A 23,893-nucleotide genomic window follows, 5' to 3' on the forward strand; every position below is an offset into this window, starting at 1 on the left:
GGGGCGGGGCAGGCCCGCGCGCTGCTCCTCGGGGCTCCGCTGGTGGCCGCGTCGGGTCTTCTCGCGTCGCGGAGCGACACCGGCTCTCTCTGTCCCTCCGTCCGTCTGTCTGTCTTTCTGCCCGTCCCCACTGCCGCGCCATGTCCCCCGCCGCCGCCGTGGCTCGGGTGCTGGTGCTGGCCGCCCTGCTGGTGCTGAGCCCGGCGGGGGCAGCCCGGCAGTCGCGGAGGCCCAACGTGGTGCTCATCCTCACCGACGACCAGGACGTCTGTCTGGGCGGCATGGTAACGCCGCGGCTCCCCGGCCGCCGCCCCGCCGGCCGCCGGGAGGGGAGCGGGAGGCGCGGGGTTGTGCGTGGGGGCCCGTGAGAGGCCTCGCCCTTCCCGAGGGGCTGGCCACCCGCCCCGCCGCCTTGGCCCGGCGGTGGGCTGGGGGCCGCCGGGGGAGGCGGGACGGGCCCGGCGTGGGGTGAGGGTCGCTTCGGCCGCTGAGGAGGCCTCTGGTGACAGGCGGCGCTGGCGGCGCCCGGGCCGCGGCCGCCGGCAGCCTCTCTCCGCGGCCTCAGGAGAGATGTGCCCCGGAGGGCCGTGGTGCCCCGGGGGGCCCGAGGTGCCCCGAGGTGACTGAAGGGAGCGCCCCGGTGGGTTCCCTTCCTTGGGAAGGCAGCGAGGCTCCAGCCCGGGCTCCGCAAGCCCCTGCAAGTGCCCCGTACTGACCTGCGTGGGCTGACTTGCGTGACTGCTGCGGCCACGGGAGGCCCTCGTGAAAAGTTGGCCCCCCGGGCTATGCCCAGAAGCAGTGGGACAGCTGCCTCAGCTCCGCTCCTTCATCTAGCGCCCTTACGGGTTGGGCTGACTTTGGTTTGGTACCTCTCTTTCAGACACCCCTAAAGAAGACTAATGCCCTCATTGCGCAGATGGGAATAACCTTCCTAAATGCAGTGAGTGTTTGCATTAACTCTTTGAACTTCGTAGGTACACATGTTTGCGTAGTTTGTGTCTTAAGAGATTTAAAATCTCAAAACCGCTAATAGTTTTATGAACACCTGTACATATGTGTGTGGTTCTGTTTTTTTTTTTTAAATCAATCCCTAACTACTTTTAGGCCACAAAATTAATATAGCTCCAGGTCATGTTCATAATCTGAGAGGGAAAGTTTCACTTCCTAAAAGTGATTGTGCTAATTTCTTTAAGCCGATAGAGTAAAACTGAGTAATCTGAATATTTTTGTTACAATTTGAGAAGCATCAGAAGAAGCTCCTTAAAACTTTCAGCATCACGCATGCTGAAAACCCGCTTTGCTCTCTCTATATTCTAATATATTGCCAGGGCTAAAAAAATTGAGTGAGTCAACTGGCAAACAGTATTTTAACGGGCACTTGCTGCTGTGTAAAATGTAAAAGCTACATCTAATCTGTAATGGGGGAGGGTGGGGTTAAAGGGCATATTAGGCAGAAACAAAACCAGCTTCGTGTGCAGCTTTCCACTCTTGAAAATACTTGGGATGTAATCCTTTGTGTCAGAAAAGGAACACGCTTTAATGTTGGTCAAGTTAATAATCGACCTATTAGCTGATATTTCAAAGCTATAAATTATGAGGAAAAGTTGTTTTATGATCTCAATCTTGTATCTCTTCATCCTGTCTTTCCAGTACGTTCCCAGTGCGCTTTGCTGTCCCAGCCGAGCTAGCATTTTAACAGGAAAATATCCACATAATCATCATGTTGTCAATAACACTCTGGAAGGAAACTGTAGCAGCAAGTTATGGCAGAAGATTCAAGAACCATACACCTTCCCAGCACTGCTCAAATCTATGTGTGGTTATCAAACGTTCTTTGCTGGAAAGTATTTGAATGAGGTATTTTGTGCTTCCTTTTTTTTTTTTTCATGGTGACACGGTTCATTTGCATCCGTCCACCTTTCTGAAACATTCAGTGATTTTTATATTTGTAGCTGATGGTGGGTCCCCAAAATGTTTTAAATGGCATTACTTGAATGGCTCTCTTTGCTGAGGTGGGATAAATACGATGCAAAGTTCAAATCTGTAACTTGATTAAAATCAGGTCCTGCAAGTGCCTAAATATTTTTAAAAATTAATTTTGAAAGGATGATGGGATCCAAAGGCTTTTTTAGTACATTCAGATGTGTTAATTTTTAGAGATGATGATGGGGGAAATGGATAGGTGATTGACATGTGGTATTGAAGAACACCATCAAACCAGTGCCAGACCAGGCATGATGTTGAATAACGTTAAAGAAGAAAAATCAGTTTGTCTTGATGTTCCTGACTGATATATCCCCTTGAATCAGAGGACTGTTTTCTTTTTAGCAGCTAATATGGTGTTTTAAGTAGTAAGTGTCCACTCAGGCAAATTCGTTGGGAGAACAGGTATTATCAGAGCTCTTTACAGAGGTTACCAAATCTCTGTATTATTGAATCACTTGTATGTGTGTGCTTTTGGGTTTTTTTCCTTGTTTTTAACTAAGCTGTGGTTTGTCATAGTTCATGGCAAGCTGTAAAACTCGGCACCGAAAGCTCTGAGATCAGGTGTTCCTCTTGTGTGGTGGAATGGCATTTGGAGCTTGATGAGTTAGAGGCTCTTCGCAGCATTATTTTCCTTGCATCTCTTAATGGAAAATTTTGGTGATATAATAGCATAATGGAACACGAGTTTTCATAGCCAGGCACAAATTTGTTCCCGCTGATGTTACCAAGGCAGCTAGGGGAAGGGAAACTTCCTCTGGCTTGGCTCTGAGCATCCCTTGACTCAGCACAGGCTCCTGCAGTTAGGCGAGCCGTGTAGATGGGAGAGAGCAGCCCTGAGAAAACCTGTTGTGTTGCTCTGAGGCACCCTCTGTTTTGAGTCTGGCACTGATGCAGCAGCTGCTTTCCCTTTTTTGCTGGCTTGAAGGCTAGTTGTTGTAGATTGTTTGGCACTGAGGTGACAATAGGCTTAAGCATTGCTTAAAGCTCGCACCCCCTTTTGGGGCAGGATGATGGGAGCTGTTGGTCTATATGACATTTTCTTTAGCATCTTGTGAGCTGTTGTCACAAAAGCCATGCACTCATGGCATGTGTGTTTTGATCACCCCTCATTACCTGATGATGTGCTGTATGTTCTCCAGGGTGTCTGCATATTGTCATGTGCAGAGTAGAACGGGGAATAAAATCTGAATTTTATTTGTGAATGACAAGCTTTCAGTTACTGTCTTTCTAGTGATTTAACCCTGGTTTCTTTAACAGGCTATACACGTGGTTTTATATGCATATATATATTTGGGTTTTTCCATTCTGAAATCAAATTTGGCTTAATGTAGTTTCTGATTAGTGTTGAATAAAGCACACGAATATGAAACATAATTTCTAGCTTTTGTTCATCATAATTGAAACTGAGTCATGGTCTGTCTTTTTTCAGTACGGAGCAGAGGATGCAGGGGGAGTAGGTCATGTCCCCCCTGGATGGAGTTTCTGGTATGCTTTGGTATGTGACTGTTCTTTTTTTGAAAATACTTAATTTTGGTTGCTTTGTAATCCCACTCGTGTTCTAACTTTGCCGGTCATGAAAGAGCAGACTAAGAGCATTTAACAGCTTAATGCAAACTTGCTTTCCTTTTTTCTTCTGTTGCATCCTTGGCTTTCACAAAGGCTACTCTGACTAAGGTGCCTGGGGAAAAACCTCGATTTGTAAAGCCGAGGCAACGTGAAATAGAACTAAAATAAGTGGAGACCAGTTCTGAGAATTCTCATGGTGTCCTTGTGACAAAAGCTTATAACCTATTTGTCAAATGCTTGTTGGCAGCTCATTTCTGTTATTTCACAGAATCAATGTTCGTGTTACTTTGCATAAATATGCACTTGACTTTTCTCTTTCACAGGAGAAAAATTCAAAGTACTACAACTATACTCTATCAGTAAACGGCAAAGCACGAAGGCATGGTGAGAACTACAGCGTAGATTATCTGACAGATGTACTGGTAAGAACTTTTGCAACACCCGTGTTACAGAAGCTGCTTGTGACCAGATCATGCTGGGGGCTTGGGGAAGGGCGGGGATGATAATTTGTTAGGCTGCATTAGTTCATAAATACATGATTGTGCTGTCGTGATGGTGGGTGGGCGTTATTCAGCAGAGCAAGATTCTGGGTATATTTAGAAACGGCAGTTTGTGTGTACAAGCTGTGGAGAAGGAACGGATTCCAACTGCCCATTTGCTAACCCGTAGCCTCGCTGAGAGGTTAATACTGACCGCTATGGTGCGCGAGGAACATGATGCACGTAGGCAGTGTCTTAAATCACTTCAGAGAAGGATGCGCTTCATTACAATACACAAATTCTGTAACAGATTAACTGAGCCAAGGTTTCATTGGGAAGTTAAGCCTGTAACTTAAGCCTGTAACTTTAAGCCATGTTAAGCATAACTTTACACCATGTTTTATTAGATGCTATGATGTGTTAGTATCTTGTAATCTCTAATTATTAGTCAAACCGATAACTTGGAAATATCAAAGGCTAATTGATCCTTCACAGTGTGTGAGGGCAATGTGTGGACTATGCCAAAATGCATAGCTGACTAGGGGAGTCTTTAGTCTTGTAGCCTCTTTGTCCTCTTAAGGTAGAGGGAAGTAACAAAGATATCAAAAACTTAAAAGAAAGTTGGAAGAGTTACTTTAGCTCTCTTGAGGCCATGTTTAGCAAGTAGTATTAGCCTGGGGAGGGGAGGGAGGTGTTCCCCCCAGCTGCTAAGCTGGAGTCTTAATGTGACATGCTCTTGTGGCGAATGAGTTGGTAGTGCTGAGAGCTCATGTGTAGCACTCCAGAAAATTCTTCTCTGAGAAGTCCCCTCATGCAATGGATTTGCAGTCTTCCACTGAGACCCTAATGAGTTTCATTCCAGTGGGTTCTTGAACATAGACAGCTGCTTCCTAGGAACAGAACTGATTGATGTTTCTTAGGGTACTGAACAGCTGTCTGATTAAATTTAGATTTACAGTCTAAAGCTAGATTGGAATTGATAAGCCAGAAGTGAGACTATCTTATTACTGTCATTGTGCTGGTCTTTTTTGATCCTTCAGCAGCTTGCAAGCATTTTGACCAACAGGTCATTGCTGTATAAACCTCTTACTTGTGGTGTGTTACTTATCGATACAGCAGTGTATTATGATTTTCAGTGTGTTGCATTCTACCTTCTGCCTGTAGTTGCCAAGTACATATTCAGCCTTTCAGAGCTAGTGTTTGAGTTTAGTTCACTCGATGGGCAGTGAACATCTGTGTATTAAGTCTGGTATCAAGAATCTGAACACCTGGATCTGTCTCCTGCAGTCCTGACATGTTGCAGTTTAAGCTCCTAACAAAATCTAAGCTGACTACTTCTGAGTTTACCTACATCATACTGGTTTTTGAACCAGGTTTTTGAACTTCACACAACTCTCATACTCCCTTAATTCTGTTGTCATACAACTGAAGTCTAGTCCCACTTGCTTAGATGTAGAAGTTAGGAGGAAGGAACAGGAGGGAATTCCTAGTGTATTGTTTCTTCTAGAGAAAGAAAAGGATATCCAAAATGGGATGTACTAATCAGGAAAGGAAAATGTTGCAAGGTTTGAATAGTGAAGAACTCATCTGCAAGTAATACCTTTGAAGCTTTAATTTCGAAGGCTGACCAAGGGAAGGCCAAAATGGAACTCATAATCTTTTCTAACTTGCTACTTGGAATTGTGTATAGGCTTAAATGAAAAAGTGCAGTGAAGAGGTGTGAGTGAGTAGAATTCGGCACTCTCCCTCACTAGAGCTTCTGGCTTCACCAGCAGAAATGTGACACCCCTTAGAAACTAGGAGCTTGCTACAGAATGAGCATATGCTATAAACGGTAGGCCTGAAAAACTTTCAGAACTATTGCTACTTCTGAAGACGACTGAAACTGCTAAACTGGGGTCTGTCAGGCAGGAGATGGCACCTGAGAGCCTCAGAAAGACTCAAGGCTGTGCTAAAGAAAGCTCCAATTTTATTTGATGAAAGCAGAGTTTAGGTGGATTTTGTTGATACTTGGAATAAGCACAAACTTTTGAGCTTTCCAGGCCTAGATAACTCAAAGAGCTGAGGTAGAAAGCTGTTCAGAGATGTGGGACAAATGATTTGTTTGACATGAACACTTGGGATTTTTTTATCACAAGCTGTTGTTCTGGGCACTTGTAGATGAGCAAGCAATAAGTTTCTGAAATAGTTTAAATGTTCCCAGTACTTCCAAGTTATGACTGTCTAGTTTGGATTTTTCAAATGCTTTCTGTTTCCCTTTGGAGGTATGACTTTTCTTCTCCAACAAAACTGTTCACAGGCCAACATGTCATTGGACTTCTTGGAGTATAAATCTAATTTCGAACCTTTCTTTATGATGATCTCAACCCCAGCACCGCACTCTCCTTGGACAGCTGCTCCACAGTATTCAAAGAGCTTTCAGAATGTCAGTGCACCAAGAAACAGCAATTTTAATATTCATGGAAAGGTAAGCTGACTAGCAAGAATCTGTGTAGGTTTTTCTACTAGTTTGTGAGAGAAGTAGGCAATGACCCTGACTTGCATGTTAAGTTTAAACAGTGAGAAGAACAGGCTAATACCATGACATGGTTGTTTAGTTACGTTAATCAGCCTTTCAGGATAAGATATTTTTATTTTGACTTTGAGATACTTGCATACGAATATCTTGTAAATAAAGATGTGTAGTGGCACCAATGATAAGGCAGTACAATGGAATTATGATTGATAAATGGAAGACAGTTAATTCCATGTCTGATTTCCAAACAGTTCTGAAGCTGTTAAAATGTTCTTTCATTGCTCTCAGTATGTTCGGGGGAACACATAGGTAATGTGCTACACAAAGGCTCAGGTGAAGAATGACGAGAGCCCTGTCGTCTTTGGCACATCTGCCTATGTGGGTGGGTGGCCTGTTACCTGAGCTTGTGGCAAAGCTGCCCCTAGCTGACGCGTGTATCAGGCTAACCAGAGGACTTCGTGAAATCGTGAACCGCGGGGCTCAGGGTCATCAAGGACTTTGAGAACTTGCCTTTCATTTGTTGAAATAACCTGTGACCAGAATTGCTGAGCCTAACATTACAAACTCACAGACATCCTCATGGCAGGGCAGTACCTTCCACTGCTGGTAAACTTGGCCAAATATGGCCTAGCTCAGACTAATCCGCTGCTACTTACTCTGCCAAGAACTGAAAGTCACAAACAGTTAATCTGGCAAGATATTTAACTTACAGAGGTTTTGTTGTTTTGTTTCAATTAGTTTAAAATACAGAACTCACTACCGTTCAGTGTTCAACGGATTCACTTTAAGATTTTCTCCTAATCTTAAGAGATACCATTGCCTAAGTGCCTATCTGGAGCCCAGTGATACGTCTTCTAAGGTCGCTGTGACTCTTGTAGTACAGGGTGAAACTTGTTTTTTAGCTGAGGATTGTAGCTTGCAAAATGACCATGTGCTTATCAGCATGATGTAAAAACATGAACAAAAGGGGAGAAAAGGGCTGCAAGCAGTAACAAGTACTTTAGCCTGACCTGTTAAGTTTTGAATGAAGGAGCGGCAGAGTCAGACTTTTTTTTTTCCCCCCTCCATAAAAGGATTCCTAACTTTGTCTTAGACTCCATTGCTGTAATAACTGAATGTTGTTAAAACAGCTAGCCAGAAATAACTTGACCAGCAAAGTTAGCAGCTAGCTGAAAAATACAGTGTGGGAGTTCCCTTACGTGGAGCAAAAGCTTGGCATATGTCTATAATACAAAACAAAATAACAGACTTGCTTGATGTGTGGTAGTCAATATCTGTGGGTACAGCAGTTTTACTAGGTTTCACAACAGGAACAGCCTAGCATTACCCTTCTTCCTAGACACAAAGTAGCTACGAACATTACCAGTGTGTGTTTCTCTAAGTGGCAGTGTTGTTGGTGTTGAAGCTTCTTTGAGCTTCACAGTTTTCTAGGGCAAGCGCAATTCCTGCAATAGCAATAATCGTGTACGTAGGCTCAGACCCTCAAGTCATTGGTGTTGTAATGCTTGCTAGACAGTCTTGCATTGTGCAGTCTTCATTCCTAAATTAATGTTGCCTAGCTTCCTCATACAGCATGTGGGGAAGGGCTACTGAAAGGAGCCATCTAGGAAGAATCTCTGCATGGAAAACAGGACTTAAGTTGTTGTCAAACTCTGGCCAGTGATGTGCACTTTAATTTCTGATTAGGGTCTTCAGCTGTGAACTGTATCAAGTGATAGGTAGCTGTCTGGTATCCCAAGCAGGACTACTGATAGCCTAGGTGAGTGGTTTGTCTAAGCCATCCTGAGAGAGGAGCTGATTAAGACACGTGTTGGGTATTCCTCTTGCGTGCAGTGTTTTTCCTGCCAAATTGGAGCATGGCTGTGTTCAGGTTCTGCTGGTGAGATACGGTACGCTGTCTCAAGGTCTCCTAAACTTTCTTTGAGAATGGGACATAGGGTCGCAACGGGATTGCTGGGCAGCTTTGTGCGATGGGGGCTGATGGGGAAGCAGATTTGAGGGCTTTGAGTCAGTGTGAGGTTTACTGAAATCTACAAAAATGTTTAGGTGCTGTGTGAAACTCCTGAAACTTTAGAGAAATGTAGGTAGAACAAAATACTCCAGAGAAGAGGAAGATTTTACTTCAGTAGGTGACTTACCTGCATGAGTTACCCAGCATGGTTGTGCCTTATGGAGGGCCTCTCCTCAGCCCATGTCCTGTGAAAGGTGGCTGGTGCACAGGTGACACTGCCAGCTCCTTCATTCTTTGAAGAACTTCTGCTGAGCTGGGGATGGGGTTTGTGATGTCTTGCATTATCTTTTCCTCTCTTAACTAGCACATAAGTCCTAGATGTTTGTTCTTGATTATGGTGTGAGTTTTCTTGCGGAGATAGACTAGTGACTCTCCAGAGAATTGTTTTACAACTGCCATAAAAGAGAAATCTGAATACAACTGAATTACAATAAACTGGACATGATATTAAGTCTCCATGCCAAAATCTTCCCTTCAGTCTACAAGAGCAGAAAACAAGAACTGAATAATCGCAGGAGATGTGAGTCACTTCATTGTGAGTCTCTTAAGCCTCGGCCTGTGCAGAGTCATTCACTTGTGACAGGAGGGAAACTGCTTAAACAAGGGGTTTTGTGGGGAGGAGTGACCAACTAAACACAGGCTCAAGCTCAGGGTGGTGAGAGGGTCATCTCTGACCTACTAAATGAAAAACGTGAAGCTGCATTGATGTGACTTTCTCCTTTATTCTGCTCCCCACTACCACTAACCTTCAGGCTGTTCACAGCAGACCTCCCCATGTATTGGTACAACAGCTGACCCAGTTCAAACTGTTGCTTCAGGATGTGGGAGTATCACTTTTTGCATGAGTTAGATTGTCTCTGTTACACTGGGGGGATTGGTGAGGGGAGAAAGGGAGGGGCTGTTTCCGAGAGCTGGGGATGTGGCTAGAAGAATCATTAATGCTTCAGCAAAAGAAATGCTCTTGTTCTGGGGTCAGAAAATCCAGATAAAATGGTAATGTTCCTGCTACTCTCAGTAGTTGCCAGCCCTGAGGTCACAGGCTTCCAAGAATCTGATAGTGGCACTACATATTTTTGTCCTCACCTGTCTATAGGTGGTCCTAATTGCTTTTGAGGCAGGAGCTTCTCCCCACCTCTCTACCTATGTTAGGATGCTTGCAAATCTTAGTCCCGCAAGAACCTCACTTTGACAACCAAGTCCAATCTTACAACGCTGCTCAGTCCTCCAGATTTTTTTTCCATCAGATCTGTCTCAGGCTATCAGGCTTTTATCTCTGGGAGTGCCTGCCCTAGCTCCTTTCACAAATTTCTTCCCTGCACTGCTTTGAAAAGATCCACTGCTATTTTCTTCACACCAAGGGCTGAGCATAATGGAGCCATAATATATTCTACGCTTGCAACTTAGATTTCACATGAACCAAGAGGGAAAACTGCAGCCAGGTCAGTTTGGTAGCATCACCTGGCTATTTCACAGGAATCATGTGGATGTTTTATGCTAAACAATGTTTATGTTGTAATTGGTCTAAGAAAGGTATAAAAGCTGGTACTTCTCTCCTACACTAATCTTTCTGGCTTCTTTCTTTAGAACAAGCACTGGTTAATTCGACAGGCAAAGACTCCAATGACTAACTCTTCAATACAGTTTCTTGACGATGCTTACAGAAAGCGGTAAGAATTTTTTTGTTGCTTAAGATTTCTGCTCCAAATTTTTCTTGGTGTGTTTTTTTTAAATGTGGGGTTTTCTTTTAAAAAAGGGTTGAATAAGTCTGACAATAGATGTCAAATTTACCTGTAATAGTTCTCTTGGTTTGTAATTGGTTGTATTTATTTGTAATTTTGTTCGTAATAGATTTTTGGTTTGCTTTTTGCAAAGAAACTTGTCATTGACTTCAGAAGTATTTTGCTCCCAAACGCTGCCATCATTTATCATAAAAAAGACCAGTCATGCTTGGTGTCTCTACTGCTTCTCTTTCAGTGCATGTCAGGTTTTCATAAAAAATGCCCATACCTTTTACTTCCCTTGAATTCCAGATTCGTACATGATGAACATCAAATGTGATTGATTTATGTGCCAACTCGTCTGATTTATTTACCTCAGCTCTGTCTGTGGTCTTTTATGTGTCTGGCCAAGGCAGGCGCTTGATTCCCAAAAGGGGATGTGGGCAGTAACATGGAGAACCATCTTGTTCCCTCTCCTTAATAGAAAGGAAAGGTATTTGATTACACTGTAAGTGTCTGTTCTTTACAAGCTCTGAAACAAACATTAGCTTAGCTTTAAGTGTTAAACTCCATTTTGAGCAATTACTAGGCATTCGCTTGTCACTTTGGAGATGGAAACCCATGGGGTTTTTTCAGTCTCTTGCTTTATAACACATGAAGGTAAAATTCTGCAACAAAATCTTAAATTAAGCCTGGAGATAACAGGTTTCTAGATTTGAATAACTCTAGTTAATTCAGCATAATACTAGCCTGTGAAGGCTTGTTATTGACTTACCAGAAGCAGTCACTTGTCCCAGTGGCAGACCCCATGACAAAGGAAAGAACAATTTGGAGCTGTTCAAGGCTTTTGACACAACGGAATAACAGACCCTGATATTGCATGAGTAATACAAAATAGCTGATGTAGTTTTCAAGCAAAAAGGGTCCCATATAGATAATAAAATTCAGGGCAGTCTTGGATTTCAATATTAAAAACTAGATATAAAGAACTAGTAACAAGTGACCTTGCAAGAGATAACTCTGGCCCTTTGCTGCTGTGTTGCTTCAAAGTTGGTCTTGACTGTCTCCTGATAAGAAGCAATCGGCATTTTGACGTCTTTTCTCAGACACCACAGAATCAAATCAACAAGAACTGAAGACAAACAGTCTATTTCTATCTTAAATTGCAGCCTTGAATAGTACAGTGTAGTTATCTATGAAGTTTGTTTTCAGAATTTGCAAGAAAAATAGTCTACTTACTGTGCATACACTGACTTGAAGCAAAATACTAATGCCCCACTGGCAGTCAGAATTATTCTGAATTTTTCACACTCTAATATGAATTACTTTGTTTCTGTGTAGGTGGCAGACTCTGCTGTCAGTAGACGACCTGATAGAGAAACTAGTGAAGAAACTGGAATTGAATGGAGAATTAGACAACACGTACATCTTTTACACATCAGACAATGGCTTCCACACTGGTAAAATTTTCACTGCTCGCTGAGCATTTGTAGGAGATCCAGGAATCACGTAGCACTTCACCCCCATGACCACCCCAGAAAATGGGAACAGCAGCTGTGGAATACTGTAGACATGAGAAGTACTGCCTTGAGTTGCAAAACAATCTGGAGTTGCAGTGTTGGGTGTTTGGGGATTTTATTGTTTGGTTGCAGTTTTTAGGGTTAATCTCTAATGCTGTACCCTGGTGTACATAAAATTGGGACAGGAATGGAGGAAGGGCCTCTGTCTTCTGTAGGAAGAGTTGCCATGAAAGAGTTAACGGGTAAAAATCTGTCAAAGACCTGTCTGTATCATGTTGTACAACTAAAAATGCAGTATCTAAGCTGTTAAACTTTGCAAGTTATAGATTATAGTTTGAAGTTGTCTGTTCCTATTCTCCACTTTGGCAATGTGGTGCAGGTTAAGATCCTCTTCTGACTTCTTCAGAAATTGGTTACTGGAAATTAGGTAACACAAGACTCTTAAAACATAAACAAAGAAGCCATTTAACTTTTTCCATTTTCTATTTTATAGGCCAGTTTTCTTTGCCAATAGACAAACGGCAGCTGTACGAGTTTGATATCAAAGTTCCATTGTTAGTTCGAGGACCAGGGATAAAACCAAATCAGACAAACAAGGTAAGAAAAGTGAAATCAGAGTACGGATTTACTTCTAATATTGTTGCAGTCATCAACTTCAGGTAATAATGAATCCTCCTGCATATATATGTAACAATGAAATGAAAAGTATGGTGTGGTAGTAAGTGCAAAGACCTCGTTCTAAAAAGCTGTGTGCTCTTGTTTGAATCGGGAAATTTAAGTAATTATAGGCTACAGAAATAAACAAGGTGTGGGGCTCACTTCCCAAAGGCCATGCCATTGCTTGTGAATGTTACAGGGTCCATTAGCCTACTAAGATGAAATTAAGTAGCGTTCAGGTGTACCTAAAATTACAAGTACTTAAGATACAGAAGTCTCATGACATCTGTTAGGTTCTGGTCTTCTGAAGTAAGTTTTCCTCACCCTGCAGATGCTTGTTGCAAATATTGATTTGGGTCCCACTATTCTGGATATCGCGGGGTATGACTTGAATAAGACCCAGATGGATGGAATGTCACTATTGCCGCTGTTGGTAAGTAGACGGGCAGGGAGAGTAACCAGTAATTCTTGCAGGGGTTATTCTCAAAGTGAATGCTACTTCCTTTGGTAGACTAGGTTGACTCATAACCCAGATTCTTCCCTTGATGGTGTTTTCACACAGGATGTTCATAGCTTAGTGAAAAAAGTAGGCATGCTGTTTAAATGCAGGTGTATTTTGACAAGCCCTACAACTTTGAGGTCATTTTGTAATAGACAGTTGTGTCATCCTGTGGCTAATCTTGCCATTTGTAGTGATTCCTTTTTTGAAGGCTGTATGTTGTTTCCACCTTGCATCTTCCCTCCCGTTTTCCTTAGGATTTCTCAGCACAGACATAGCAGAAAAGCAGACTGCTCTTGCTTAAATCTTTGGTTTGCCTCAATTTTCAGTAGAACTAGTGTTTCCCCCTGAACTCTGGAAAAATGCATGTGGTTTTATGAAGTAAGCCTGACCTTTCCAATAAGTGAGCAGAAACCTATTTAAATAAAGCTGCTTGCAGTTGATCCTTTTAGTTTTAATTAAATTTAGTCTATAAATTGAAGGCAGCTTACTTGGAAACATAGGAGATCATCCCGATTTAAAACAGTGCTTTGCTTTTAAAACCTTGTATCCAAACCGTAAGCTGTTCTTTAGACAGAAGCAGGTAAAAGGCATCTAGTTTAAACTCTGATGGAATCAAAACTGTGAAACTCATTGTTTTGCTGTACATGCTTGTGATGGTGCTGTATATTAACATTAAACTTCCCTCTCCCTCTGTCTTTTAAAACGTAGCTACAAATAGAGCAGCTTAAAACTTAGTTGCTTCTTAAAGCTGTTTATCTTTTCTTAGGCTAAGAGTATCTTTTTCCATCTGTTGCAGTAGTCTGATAGGAAACCGAAAAGAAACAGCCTTGTTAAAGGGTTCTTGTCTGTTACATAGCAGTATCTGGCCCTGTGGCACCTGTTTTGTCTTACTGCATGATTCTTTATAAAGTCAAGATAGTACTTTAGTACACCTTCTTGTGAGGGTTTTGTACTTTTTGGGTTGGATCCTTGTCTTGCAGCTGCACAAGACATTCTAACCTAAAGCTGAATATTATTTTAAGGCTGACTCAAACTAGGGACTGTGACTCAAAGTGCCTGGTAAGCAGTGTTAGTCTTACACCAGGCATGGGGAATTTCTTCTGTTTCACAGTGTGGTGTATGCTGAGTCATGTTAACTTCTCGTCCTAGAGAGGAGACAAAAATGTGACGTGGAGATCAGACTTCTTGGTGGAGTACCAAGGAGAAGGATACAACGGCAGTGATCCCACCTGTCCTGGCCTAGGACCTGGTGTCACAGTAAGCAGGACAAGATTTGTTAATGTTAGAAAATAACTGCTGAATTAAACCCATTTGCTGTGTAGACTAACCTGGTTCTATGAGTAAGCTCATAGCGTCTTGGTAAGTAGGAGCTAGTTCTGTAGGTCCTGCGTGGCATTTGAGAATCGGAAGGAGACATCCAGCCATGCAGAACTGACGTGCCCGTATGACTGTACAGACCACAGGCACCCTTTCAGTGGGAATCTGTAGGGCCTCGGGCTTGGAGAAATAGGTAGGAAGGTGTCGGCAATGTGGGTAGCAGTGATATCATGTTCTTTCTAAACTTCCAGTGACCTCACCACACAATTCTTATATGTAACTATTACCTAAATCACGAGCCACTGTGTGAATCAAAGATGGTTTACTTTAAGTAAAGCACCCCATCGGTGTTATCTTTACTAGTGTGTGTTGTGCTGTTCTCTTCAATGTACTTTAGCTTCCCAGACAAAATGTGCTGGATCATGGTGAGTTCATTAACACCACTCTCAAATTTAGAATAGCTGAGTTTTTGCTTAAAGTCCCCAGTGGAGACTTGCATATGTTAGACAAAGACCGTGGTGTTCATCAGTTAACGGCACTAGGCTTGAGCTGGTACAGACTAGGAGAAGGATTGCTAGTTCATTTTTTTTCCTGCTCTGAGGTTTTTGCTCACTGCTTGCTTCCCAGCACTGCTTCCCAGACTGCGTCTGTGAAGATTCCTATAACAACACGTACGCTTGCGTGAGGACGCTGTCAACCTCCTGGGATCTGCAGTACTGCGAGTTTGATGACCGGGAGGTAAGTGTCTGTCTGAGTGGCAGTTGTTAACTGTTTACAACTGTGCTACCTACTATCTGTGCTCTTATCTGCTCTCAAGGTTTCCATAAAGTACTCTGAAAAGCAGGCTAGCATTGCTTGCAGGATAAACAGCGAAGTATTTATCTGCTGGTGAAAATGTTTGACCAGAACTCTGCTGGGGTTCTGGGAAAACAAAAAAGGGGGGGTGGGGGTGGGAGGGGAGTGAGGAAGGGACAGTAGCCTAAACTATGATTGTTGCCTCCTGGTATCACCCAACAGCCTTGTGAGGAGCCGTGCTGGGGCTGAGTTCAGTTCTCTGTCCTACCCTAATTGCAGGAGCAGAGTGTCTTCTGGACAACAAATATTTTCTGTTACACTGTACCTCTGCTGTTCTGACATTCAGCTGCAACTCCCTTCCTTGGGAAGAATTAAAATCCCAGGCTGGTCATTTCTCTTCTACTGCTTGCAAACTTGCAAAACAAGTACTTAAGTTACAGCTGTGAGAAAGGTCTCTAACCTTATAGCAGGGTGGTTGGGTATAAGGGATGTAATGTCCCTGCTTCAGAAACTGTTCAGATCTCACTAGTGGAGCACCCTCTGTATGCACAGAACTTGGTGTGTTACAGGGCTGATCTTTGCTTGTGCCCATCTGCACGCAGTTGCTCCAGAGAGTATTTGGGCATGAGGCAACCAGGTCACAAACCTAAAAAACTGCTTTGTCAGCAGGTGTGCAATAAATGGATAAACAGCAGGCATCCCCAGTTATTGTGCCATCACACAAAACATTTTCTGGTAGTCTACAATGAACAACTTAAACCAAGTTAAATCCCACAAAGCAGTTTTTTGCAGTAAGATAGCAAGGAAGACTGTACAGGAGGCCAAGATGCTGATGAGAAGGCCCTGCCCTTCATTTTTCCCCTTTCTGACAATGTCTGATGAAGTGAAATGAATGTTGCGGCTTTTTTCATAGAAGTAAACTCCAAAATTGATCTGACAATATACCTCCTGTCACTTTTTTTTTTTTTTTTCCCAGTAGGAAAGTATGGCTGTGGCATTTCTGGGTCACTCAGCTTACCTGGCTTAGCTAAATTAAGACTAACAGTATTGGGGAAGATGCAGCAATGTGGCTTTTCAGACCTTGCAGTGAACCTTACAAGCAAGCTTGCAACCAGAGTCTGTCCAGATGCATCTTTATCGAAGTTAGACACAACCCAGCCAGTTTTAATCAACATTGTCTACAGTCATGCCTCAGACTCTTATCTAGCACAGACAAAAATCTCAGCCGAGTTCTTGAGGTGACTAGTGTTTGTCCCACAGAAAGGTTTAGAGATACAATGTACCAAAAAACAAATCTGCCCTAAAATCCTCCAGACAAACCTTCTCAAAGCACACAAAAAAAACTTCTCAAAGCGAGCACACACACAAAAAAGCTGTCTTGGCTTATAACATACTCGTGTTTGGCACATTTTGTACATGTAGTCTAGACACATGTCTGAGTTTGAGCACTGGATGGGCACTGACGAGCATATAGCGGTGCTATGGTGGTCATGAAATAGTGTATTTTGAGGTCCGTTAATGAAGACAGCCAGCTTAGCCATGGCCTCTTGCTGTGGTCTTACAGTTTTTAGGTGGATTCTGTTTATGTGTTAGAAAAACCCCCGCAGCGTAGCAGATGGGCACTTTAGGTGGAAGTGAAAACTTTTCCAGTAATACTGTGCTGTCACTAAACTTTAGCTTTACCTACACACCATCCTGTCTTTGACCCCTTAGCCACGTGGCTAAATATGGCTTATGTGTGGGGATGCTGCAGCATAGCTGAAAAGAACATTTGAGACCTTATGCAGTCTTAGTGTTCTTCCCAAATAATATGATTAAATGTTAAATCGCATTTAGGACTTACTACAGTGCAGGAACTTTCTTCTACAGGTGTTTGTGGAAGTGTATAACTTGACTGCTGATCCACACCAGATCACTAACATTGCTAAAACAATTGATCAAGAAATTCTAGAAAAGATGAACTACCGATTAATGATGCTGCAGTCCTGTTCTGGAGCAACTTGCCGTACACCAGGTGTCTTTGATCCTGGGTAAGCACTGGTTCAATTAATTATTATAATACTTTTAAATATAACTATATTTTTTTAATTAAGCTCTTTGTAGAGAGGATTTATGGTGGAATATAAGATTACTGACATTCATACTGTTGTTTAATAGGGGTGCTTTCTTGATGCTTTCTATTTTTTTTATGTTTAATCTCTATTTTAATTTAACCTACCAAATATAACTTGATGGTACTAATACTACTACTTTAATCTTGTCAGCCATTGTTGACTTAGAAAAGCTGAAGCTTACAGCTGTGCTGAGTAGTCAGAGAGAAGTGACTTCAGGTTTGCCTGCAAACAAGGAAAAGCTCTGCAGGCTTCTGTAGGCAGAAATTTCCCAAATACTTGCTGTGATTGTTCCTGGAGATGCTGTTAGCAAAGAACATTTCCTGCAGGACCTAAGCTGTATGTGTTAGTCAGCTGTTCTAAGTAAATAGCACTTCTAACCTCAAAATTCAGTCAGTAATCATTTGGACTGAAGCTTTTTTTAAGTGCTATTTAAAATATCCTTACGGTTGTGCTACGTAAGTTTGTAACTTGAGGCAGCAAAGCTTTCTATTAGAATGCATCTCCTGAATGCTTAACATTATACACGCCGATATACTGTTGGTGTGTTGTAGCTAGTATTTATTTCTCCGGAGTGGAGACTATCAACTCTTTCGTTGTGCGTCACTGTAGTTCATCTGTTGTCATATGTAGAGAGATTGTCCCTGCTGCATGCTGTTAAGAAAGTAACATGTAGCCTGGTATCACAGCTACTCTAGAAACAAGCTATTTTTAGAAGCATTGGTCACTGTGGGCTAACCGTAGCTCACACAGACTCTTCCTTTCTTATAGGTACAGGTTTGACCCACGGCTCATGTTCGGCAATCACGGTGTTCGGGCTCGGAGGTTTTCTGGACAGTCCTTATAAGGCATTTAAGAGCCTCTTGCAATCAGCTCCTGCTGACCGGTTTCTCCAGTGACTGCAGCAGGTCTGTCTCTGTAACTCTCCTTGATCACAGCTGGAAGACTATTAATGGGCTATTCAAACCCTGTGTGGAAGAAAAACCCTTGTCTTTAGCTGGTTGCCTTGTGCAATATGTATATTTTACAGCTGAACTGTAACTCCAAATTGTTAGACACAGCTAATCTGTCTTGCTCAGAGAGTTGATTACCATCTTTGTCTTTCAAGTACCTTTTCATATCACGGGCACAGAGGTGAACCTATGCCTATGAATCTGAATGGTTTATTTTGTTCTAAAAATCAATAACTGCATATTTGAGTCAGGTCAGATAGGCAGGTGCTATTGCACAGTAATGCTCACCCATATTCAGTGTCATAGACCTTCTAAAAAGCTATGTTTAATTATAGGTTTCCTCTACGGAGCTCAAAGCTGTTAATGACAATAGCAAACTAGCCCAAAATAGTGTAGGAAGGCATTAGTCAAAACTGTAGTATCTGACTAGCAAGTGTCTTGTGCGGAATTAAAATCCGTATGCTAAGTATTTTCTTTCAAGGAGACCACTTCAAATGAGACCAATGAATTTTGTCAGACAGCTTTGGTAGCTTGCAAACAAGAATGTAATTTCAACCTCCTTCTAGTTTGAAATGCTGGAATGGGTTACTATGTACTACTGAAAAAAACTCTTAGGGTTTAATATAGGCTTCCTAGTGAGTTAGAGTGTTGAGACTAACAGGTATTCAAATAAGTGTGCCTGTGTTTAGAGCTAACTCTTAAGTCTGTTTTAATGCATGAACAGAAGTAATACGAAAAAAATTCCACCAAAAAAAAAAACCCTAGGGCACCACAGTATAGTTGATCTGTCTTTAACCTCCAAATGTCTTGAACTGTCTAGCATCGTATGTTGATTAGATTCTTGAGGGTAAATTATTTTGAGAGCAAACTAGCCAAAAATAAATAAATCGTTGCTCACTAGAAGTTAGGCTAAGAGGGCTATTTTAGGCAGTTTAAGTGCTTCTTAGAGTGTTGCTTTTTGGTTGAGACATAACTACTCAGAACCTGCAGTAAGTGGCCTTCACACCAAAGGACTGACGTCAGCTGTCTGACTGCAGTACCTTATCGCTTGGCTTCCCTTTGGAGGGGTGAGGTTGTCTTTTCAGCCTTCTGATCAGACTTATCTGAAATGCAGCCATCACTTGCACACAAACTTGAGTATCTTTCTAAATCATGAAAAACACCCAAACTTATGTTAGCGTGTAACTTCTGTATAGATTCATTGGCAAAAAGCCCCCTAGAAACACTGACTTGTGTACCTTTTGTAAGACAAGTTCGTGTTGCTTGTGGGCAAATCGACTGTGTTATCAGGCAAGATAATCTTTCCCTTGTCAAACAAACTGTGGCACAACTGTTTAGTTGTTAGTTCTCACAGACCTTTTACCCAAACAGAGAGCGTGGTAATTTCAAGTCCTGTCACACAAAACCTTCTACTAAGTAATCATTACGTAGGCAAAGTATGACTCTTTCAAAACTGTGAAGGTGCATACCTGGGTGCACAGATCTACAAACTGGATACAAGCAGTGCTACAGTAGAAGTTGAACTTCCTTTGCTTTTAATTCTGAAGCACAGTAGTTGTCCTTCATGGAGCTTAGAGTTACAAACTTCTGTGATGGTCTACAGGTTGGATTTTACAGAGATTTTGTCTCAAATCGAGCTCATTGTTTCAAATCTCTAGTGTGACCAAATATTTGGAGACAAAGTCACTCAAAAGGTGACTTTTCAGCTGGGGCATCTGTATAAAAGCAGAGGGTTTTAGATATTCAAACTACTTACACGCTTTCAAATCCTCAGGACTTGTTTTTCCTCCACTACAACTGTAGCTTTATCCTGTTCTTTGTTTCTCAAGCCTTAGTATTGCCCATCAATACCCTTCAGGCTCTGTTTTGTCTTGAAAAACAAAACCAAAGTTGTTTTTGTGCTCTCAAGCATTTTCTTGCACACTGAGCTAAACCTGAAGTTCATTTATGGGGTGTTTTGCTCAGGTAGTTGTAGCAACTTAGACTTGTTCTTTGTTTAAACTTTTTTTGGTAGCTGTGTGGAGGCTAGAGTGAAATACATTGATTGCTGGACATTGAACCCTCAACAGTTCTATCAAACCTAGGTCATAGGTCAAGTTTCTACTTGACTTAGGTTTCAGGGCAGGTCATGTGTGTTACGATGCTTCTTAATAGAAAAAAAACCTGTTATGAGTACAGATGTGTAACTTTAACACTATCATTTTTTAAAGTGATCTTAAGCCATAACAAGGAAATTTTCTCTTCAATTAATTACCTTTTTCCCCCTAATAGCTAACATGAAAATTGACAGAACTGATACAGATTATTCAGTATGTGTGACCAGGTGTTTCACCCAAATTAACACTCTTGCTATCTGCACACACCTGTAAAGTGTTCTCTCTGTATCTAGGCTCAATAACTTAACCCACTCTGTCAGAGAACCACACTGTACCTGAAATCTGTGATAGGTAGCAAATGAATTAAACTGAAATTCAGAATTAAATCAGTCGGTCCTTACTTAACCAAAAAGAGAACAGCAGTTCAGGAAAATAACTGCTTCACTGCCATCTTTTGATAAAGATTTAACTGTTCCACAAAAGCACATGGTTATCGGAAGAACAGGAACCAACAGCTGCCTGCCTTCTGCTGCTTTTAGAGGAGTTTGTCACTTGTCTGGTGTCTGTTTCAGCTAATTCTGAGTCTTTTTACAGCCTTGAATGAACAGTGTTAATTCTTATCCTTGCTGATTAGAAAAATACTATGAAGGAACTTTGACACTTACCCAGATCTGATTCCCAGCTGAATGGTTTTTAGAACTAAGTGGTCTTCCTAGATATTCCATTTCATATGCTATTTGACCACAGCTGTACCTGCACCCTATTACTAAAGGCTAAATGAAAGGGCCTTACTGCTACAGAGTTGGGTTTAGGTAAAATGTGATTTTTTTATATATATATTTTTTTAAAACCATCATCAAAAGCAGAGCTGTGAATTTTAGTGATCTGATCTGGTAAAGTAGGTACTATAGAGGGAGAAATACAGTTAATGACTTTATTTACATTATCCTAAACCAAACACCATGCAGTATCATCACTTCCAGCAAAAGTGAATACAGTTAGTATGTGCTTACCCAGCATAGGCCCAGTAAATTGGGCTGCTTCATTTCAAGGAATAAAGCTGTCACAGGGACACATAAATGCAAACACACACCCGAAGCCAGTATTAGCACCTTTTCAATCAAGTTAAGTTTAAGACTGATTCTACAAGCTAAATACAATATTTCATCCTAATGAAACAGCTGTCATTTGTTGTGATTTAATTAAAATGGATTTTATTTGTATTATACTCTCTCTGTACGTGAGCATACTTTGCTGTAGCATGTTGTGAGCATACTTAACTTCTGCTGTTTGGAACGTTTGTTTAGAAAGTGCCCTTCCAGAGGACCCTGTTCACTGCTGCACTTTTGGGAAATTAAAAATAAACTGCCTATCAAACTTCCCAACTTTGTTACTGAACTTCAGTTACATCTTCCTAAAGGATCAAGCTGTGTCACATTTCTGAAGACTGAATTCCTAATTTATTAGTGTGTTCTCTGCTTACTGCCCTGCTGCCTCACAAAGGCCTCTAGTGACCTTTCCTGTGGTCACAGGGAACCTTATATACAGCACCTAGCAAGGCAACATGCGACTACTTTGCACCAGGGAGAAGCACTGAGGTGAGAGAACACATGTAAATGCAACTGGTACTTGCTCCTAGTTCCTTGGAAACTGATGTCACTGAATAGATAGAAAACTTTTTTAAAAAGAGACAATGGAAAAACTGCTCCCCAAACTAAAAGCAGTATGTTCTGCCTCTGGGAAAGAAGAAGAATAAAATCCTATGTAAGGCTTTTTCCAAAATGGGAACTGTGAGCAACAGTGAGATACGTGCTGCTCGCTCACCTCAGTCCCCATGGCAGAGCTGAATTCCTTGGATGATTCTGTGCAACTGCTTAAAAATTATATACATAGCTATTTTCTGCACTGTAGAGCAAAGTGATTTGGTACCTTTAACCTGTCTAAATCAGGCTTTCACAAGCTTCTAAAACAAGTATTTCTGCATTGTGTTTTTATTTCTGCTTAACCACATGGTACAAGTTTAATTTCTCCTTCAGTGGTGTAGCAGCCCTCTGTTAAGTAGAGAAAAGTTGTTAACAGCTGCTTGAAACAGGGCTGCTATTTTTCTTTTGATGCTCCAGCCTATGGAAACTCTAAAGTTTACTGCAGCACCACAAGAAAAGGCAACTCTGTATTACCTAGATACACCTTCCCATTGTGCTCAAAGACATCACTGACAGCCCAGGTGACGCTACCATCAGGGTCATGGAAGCTTGCCACAATGTCTCCTTTGTTGTTAATTTCTAAGAACAAGCCATGTTTTTGAAGAAAAATGCTGTAGAATGATAAAGGAGTCACCTGTTTTAGAAAAAGAAATACAGTGTTAACACTTCATTCAAGGGATGGGGGGAGGGGGTGGAACCTCTATGACTATAATCAAAAGACTAGAAGAAAATGGCAATGCTAATATATTGTTTTCCAGATTATGTTCTAGTTGGATTCAGCTGTCACTTCATCTTTTGATAATATCCACTGGACTGTGTCCAGTCATCGCTCACTAATCTTAACGTACAGTCAGTTCCTGCTTGCTCAAGAAGGTGTGGATGTTGTTTGAACTTACTGCAGCTGCCAAAAGCCACCCAGCTTCTAAAAACAGGAATGAGAGGGACAGGATAGAACAGAACTGAATCACCCGCTTCAGTGTTTAACCGTGCTGCCTTTTCCCTAGACCTTGCATAGGAAAATCAAAACCAGCTCCATGACTCTTGCTTGGCAAGAATAAGTTTGCAGAATTGGATTCTTGTAGCAAAATCCAGCTAAAATGAAGGGTTTTTCACCTGCCATGACAATATCGCATTGCTGTGAACAGCAGGCTGAGGGCTTGTGACTATGGACTACTTTTGTCAATACTGATATTTTGACTTTATGAATGAGTTCTTGGTGCTACTGCAACAGTAAAACTGCTGTGTTTTAGTATGTAAAAAAGAAACAAGTTCTCAAATGTTTCAGAAAAATCAAAATTTAGTATGTGTTGGGATGCTGGATGGTAAAGATGAAGCAGTTGTCTCTTTCATTTCCTAATGAAGAATAAGTTCTTTCATACTTAAAGAGTTAACATAGAAATGACATATATAGTTAATACTACACAGTGTCAAAGTTACCTTTGCAATAAATCTCTTCAGGAATGGATAGGGTCCTAAAGCATCCAGAAAAGGAGAAAAGAAACTAGGAAAGCGAGTAGTAGATATTCCAACTCTGTATAAGCCTGTGCTTGATAATCTGATGTTGTCTGGATACCCAGGCAGGTTGTCCACAAAAACTTCTTTTTTCCCTGCATTAGCTCCACTCACCCAATAGCTGCAAAAAGGGTATTTTGTTATAGTGGCTGCTGCAAAATATAGCAAACTTAACAGCATAGATGATCCATCCTTTTGATTTGCACAAGGAATTTTTCAAATTAGCAAAAAGAACTCTGCAGGAAGTATAAATGCAAAGAGGGACTAAACTTGAGCTTTTTGACCAACCATTATTATTCATTTTTCTCATGGAGCATAAACAGTACGCCCCCCCCATTCTATTAAAAAAAAAAACTATTAATACAAAATATGATCCTGTTAAGTGAAAATTAATATTAAATTTGGCTTTAGAACTTCCACAAAATAAAACCACTTAAAACACTGACTGCCTT

At 41.6% G+C, this 23,893-nt stretch overlaps 2 protein-coding genes across 8 annotated transcripts in view; one reads left to right on the forward strand and one right to left on the reverse strand.

The window, feature by feature from the left end:
• GNS (glucosamine (N-acetyl)-6-sulfatase) lies at nucleotides 1-21,607 on the forward strand. Its single transcript, XM_075080900.1, has 14 exons — nucleotides 1-284; nucleotides 881-940; nucleotides 1,651-1,857; nucleotides 3,416-3,481; nucleotides 3,876-3,974; nucleotides 6,331-6,498; nucleotides 10,142-10,224; nucleotides 11,617-11,735; nucleotides 12,289-12,392; nucleotides 12,784-12,885; nucleotides 14,104-14,211; nucleotides 14,899-15,009; nucleotides 16,936-17,096; nucleotides 17,949-21,607. Exons 1-14 carry the CDS (start codon nucleotides 141-143, stop codon nucleotides 18,022-18,024), a joined length of 1,608 nt encoding a protein of 535 aa, XP_074937001.1. The 5' UTR covers nucleotides 1-140; the 3' UTR covers nucleotides 18,025-21,607.
• The window catches only part of LOC142051627 (adipocyte plasma membrane-associated protein-like), an 11,817-nt gene continuing 9,070 nt past the window's right edge, over nucleotides 21,147-23,893 (reverse strand). For all 7 annotated transcript variants that reach the window (XM_075080902.1, XM_075080901.1, XM_075080906.1 and 4 more), the window contains 2 exons: nucleotides 23,367-23,562; nucleotides 21,147-22,563 (listed from right to left, as the gene is read on the reverse strand). In XM_075080902.1, coding sequence (XP_074937003.1) covers nucleotides 22,366-22,563; nucleotides 23,367-23,562 — 394 coding nt within the window. In that variant the 3' untranslated portion in view covers nucleotides 21,147-22,365. The remainder of the gene's footprint in view (nucleotides 22,564-23,366; nucleotides 23,563-23,893) is intronic.

Source organism: Phalacrocorax aristotelis, chromosome 1 (assembly GCF_949628215.1).
Source record: "Phalacrocorax aristotelis chromosome 1, bGulAri2.1, whole genome shotgun sequence".
Taxonomy (NCBI): Eukaryota; Metazoa; Chordata; class Aves; order Suliformes; family Phalacrocoracidae; genus Phalacrocorax; species Phalacrocorax aristotelis.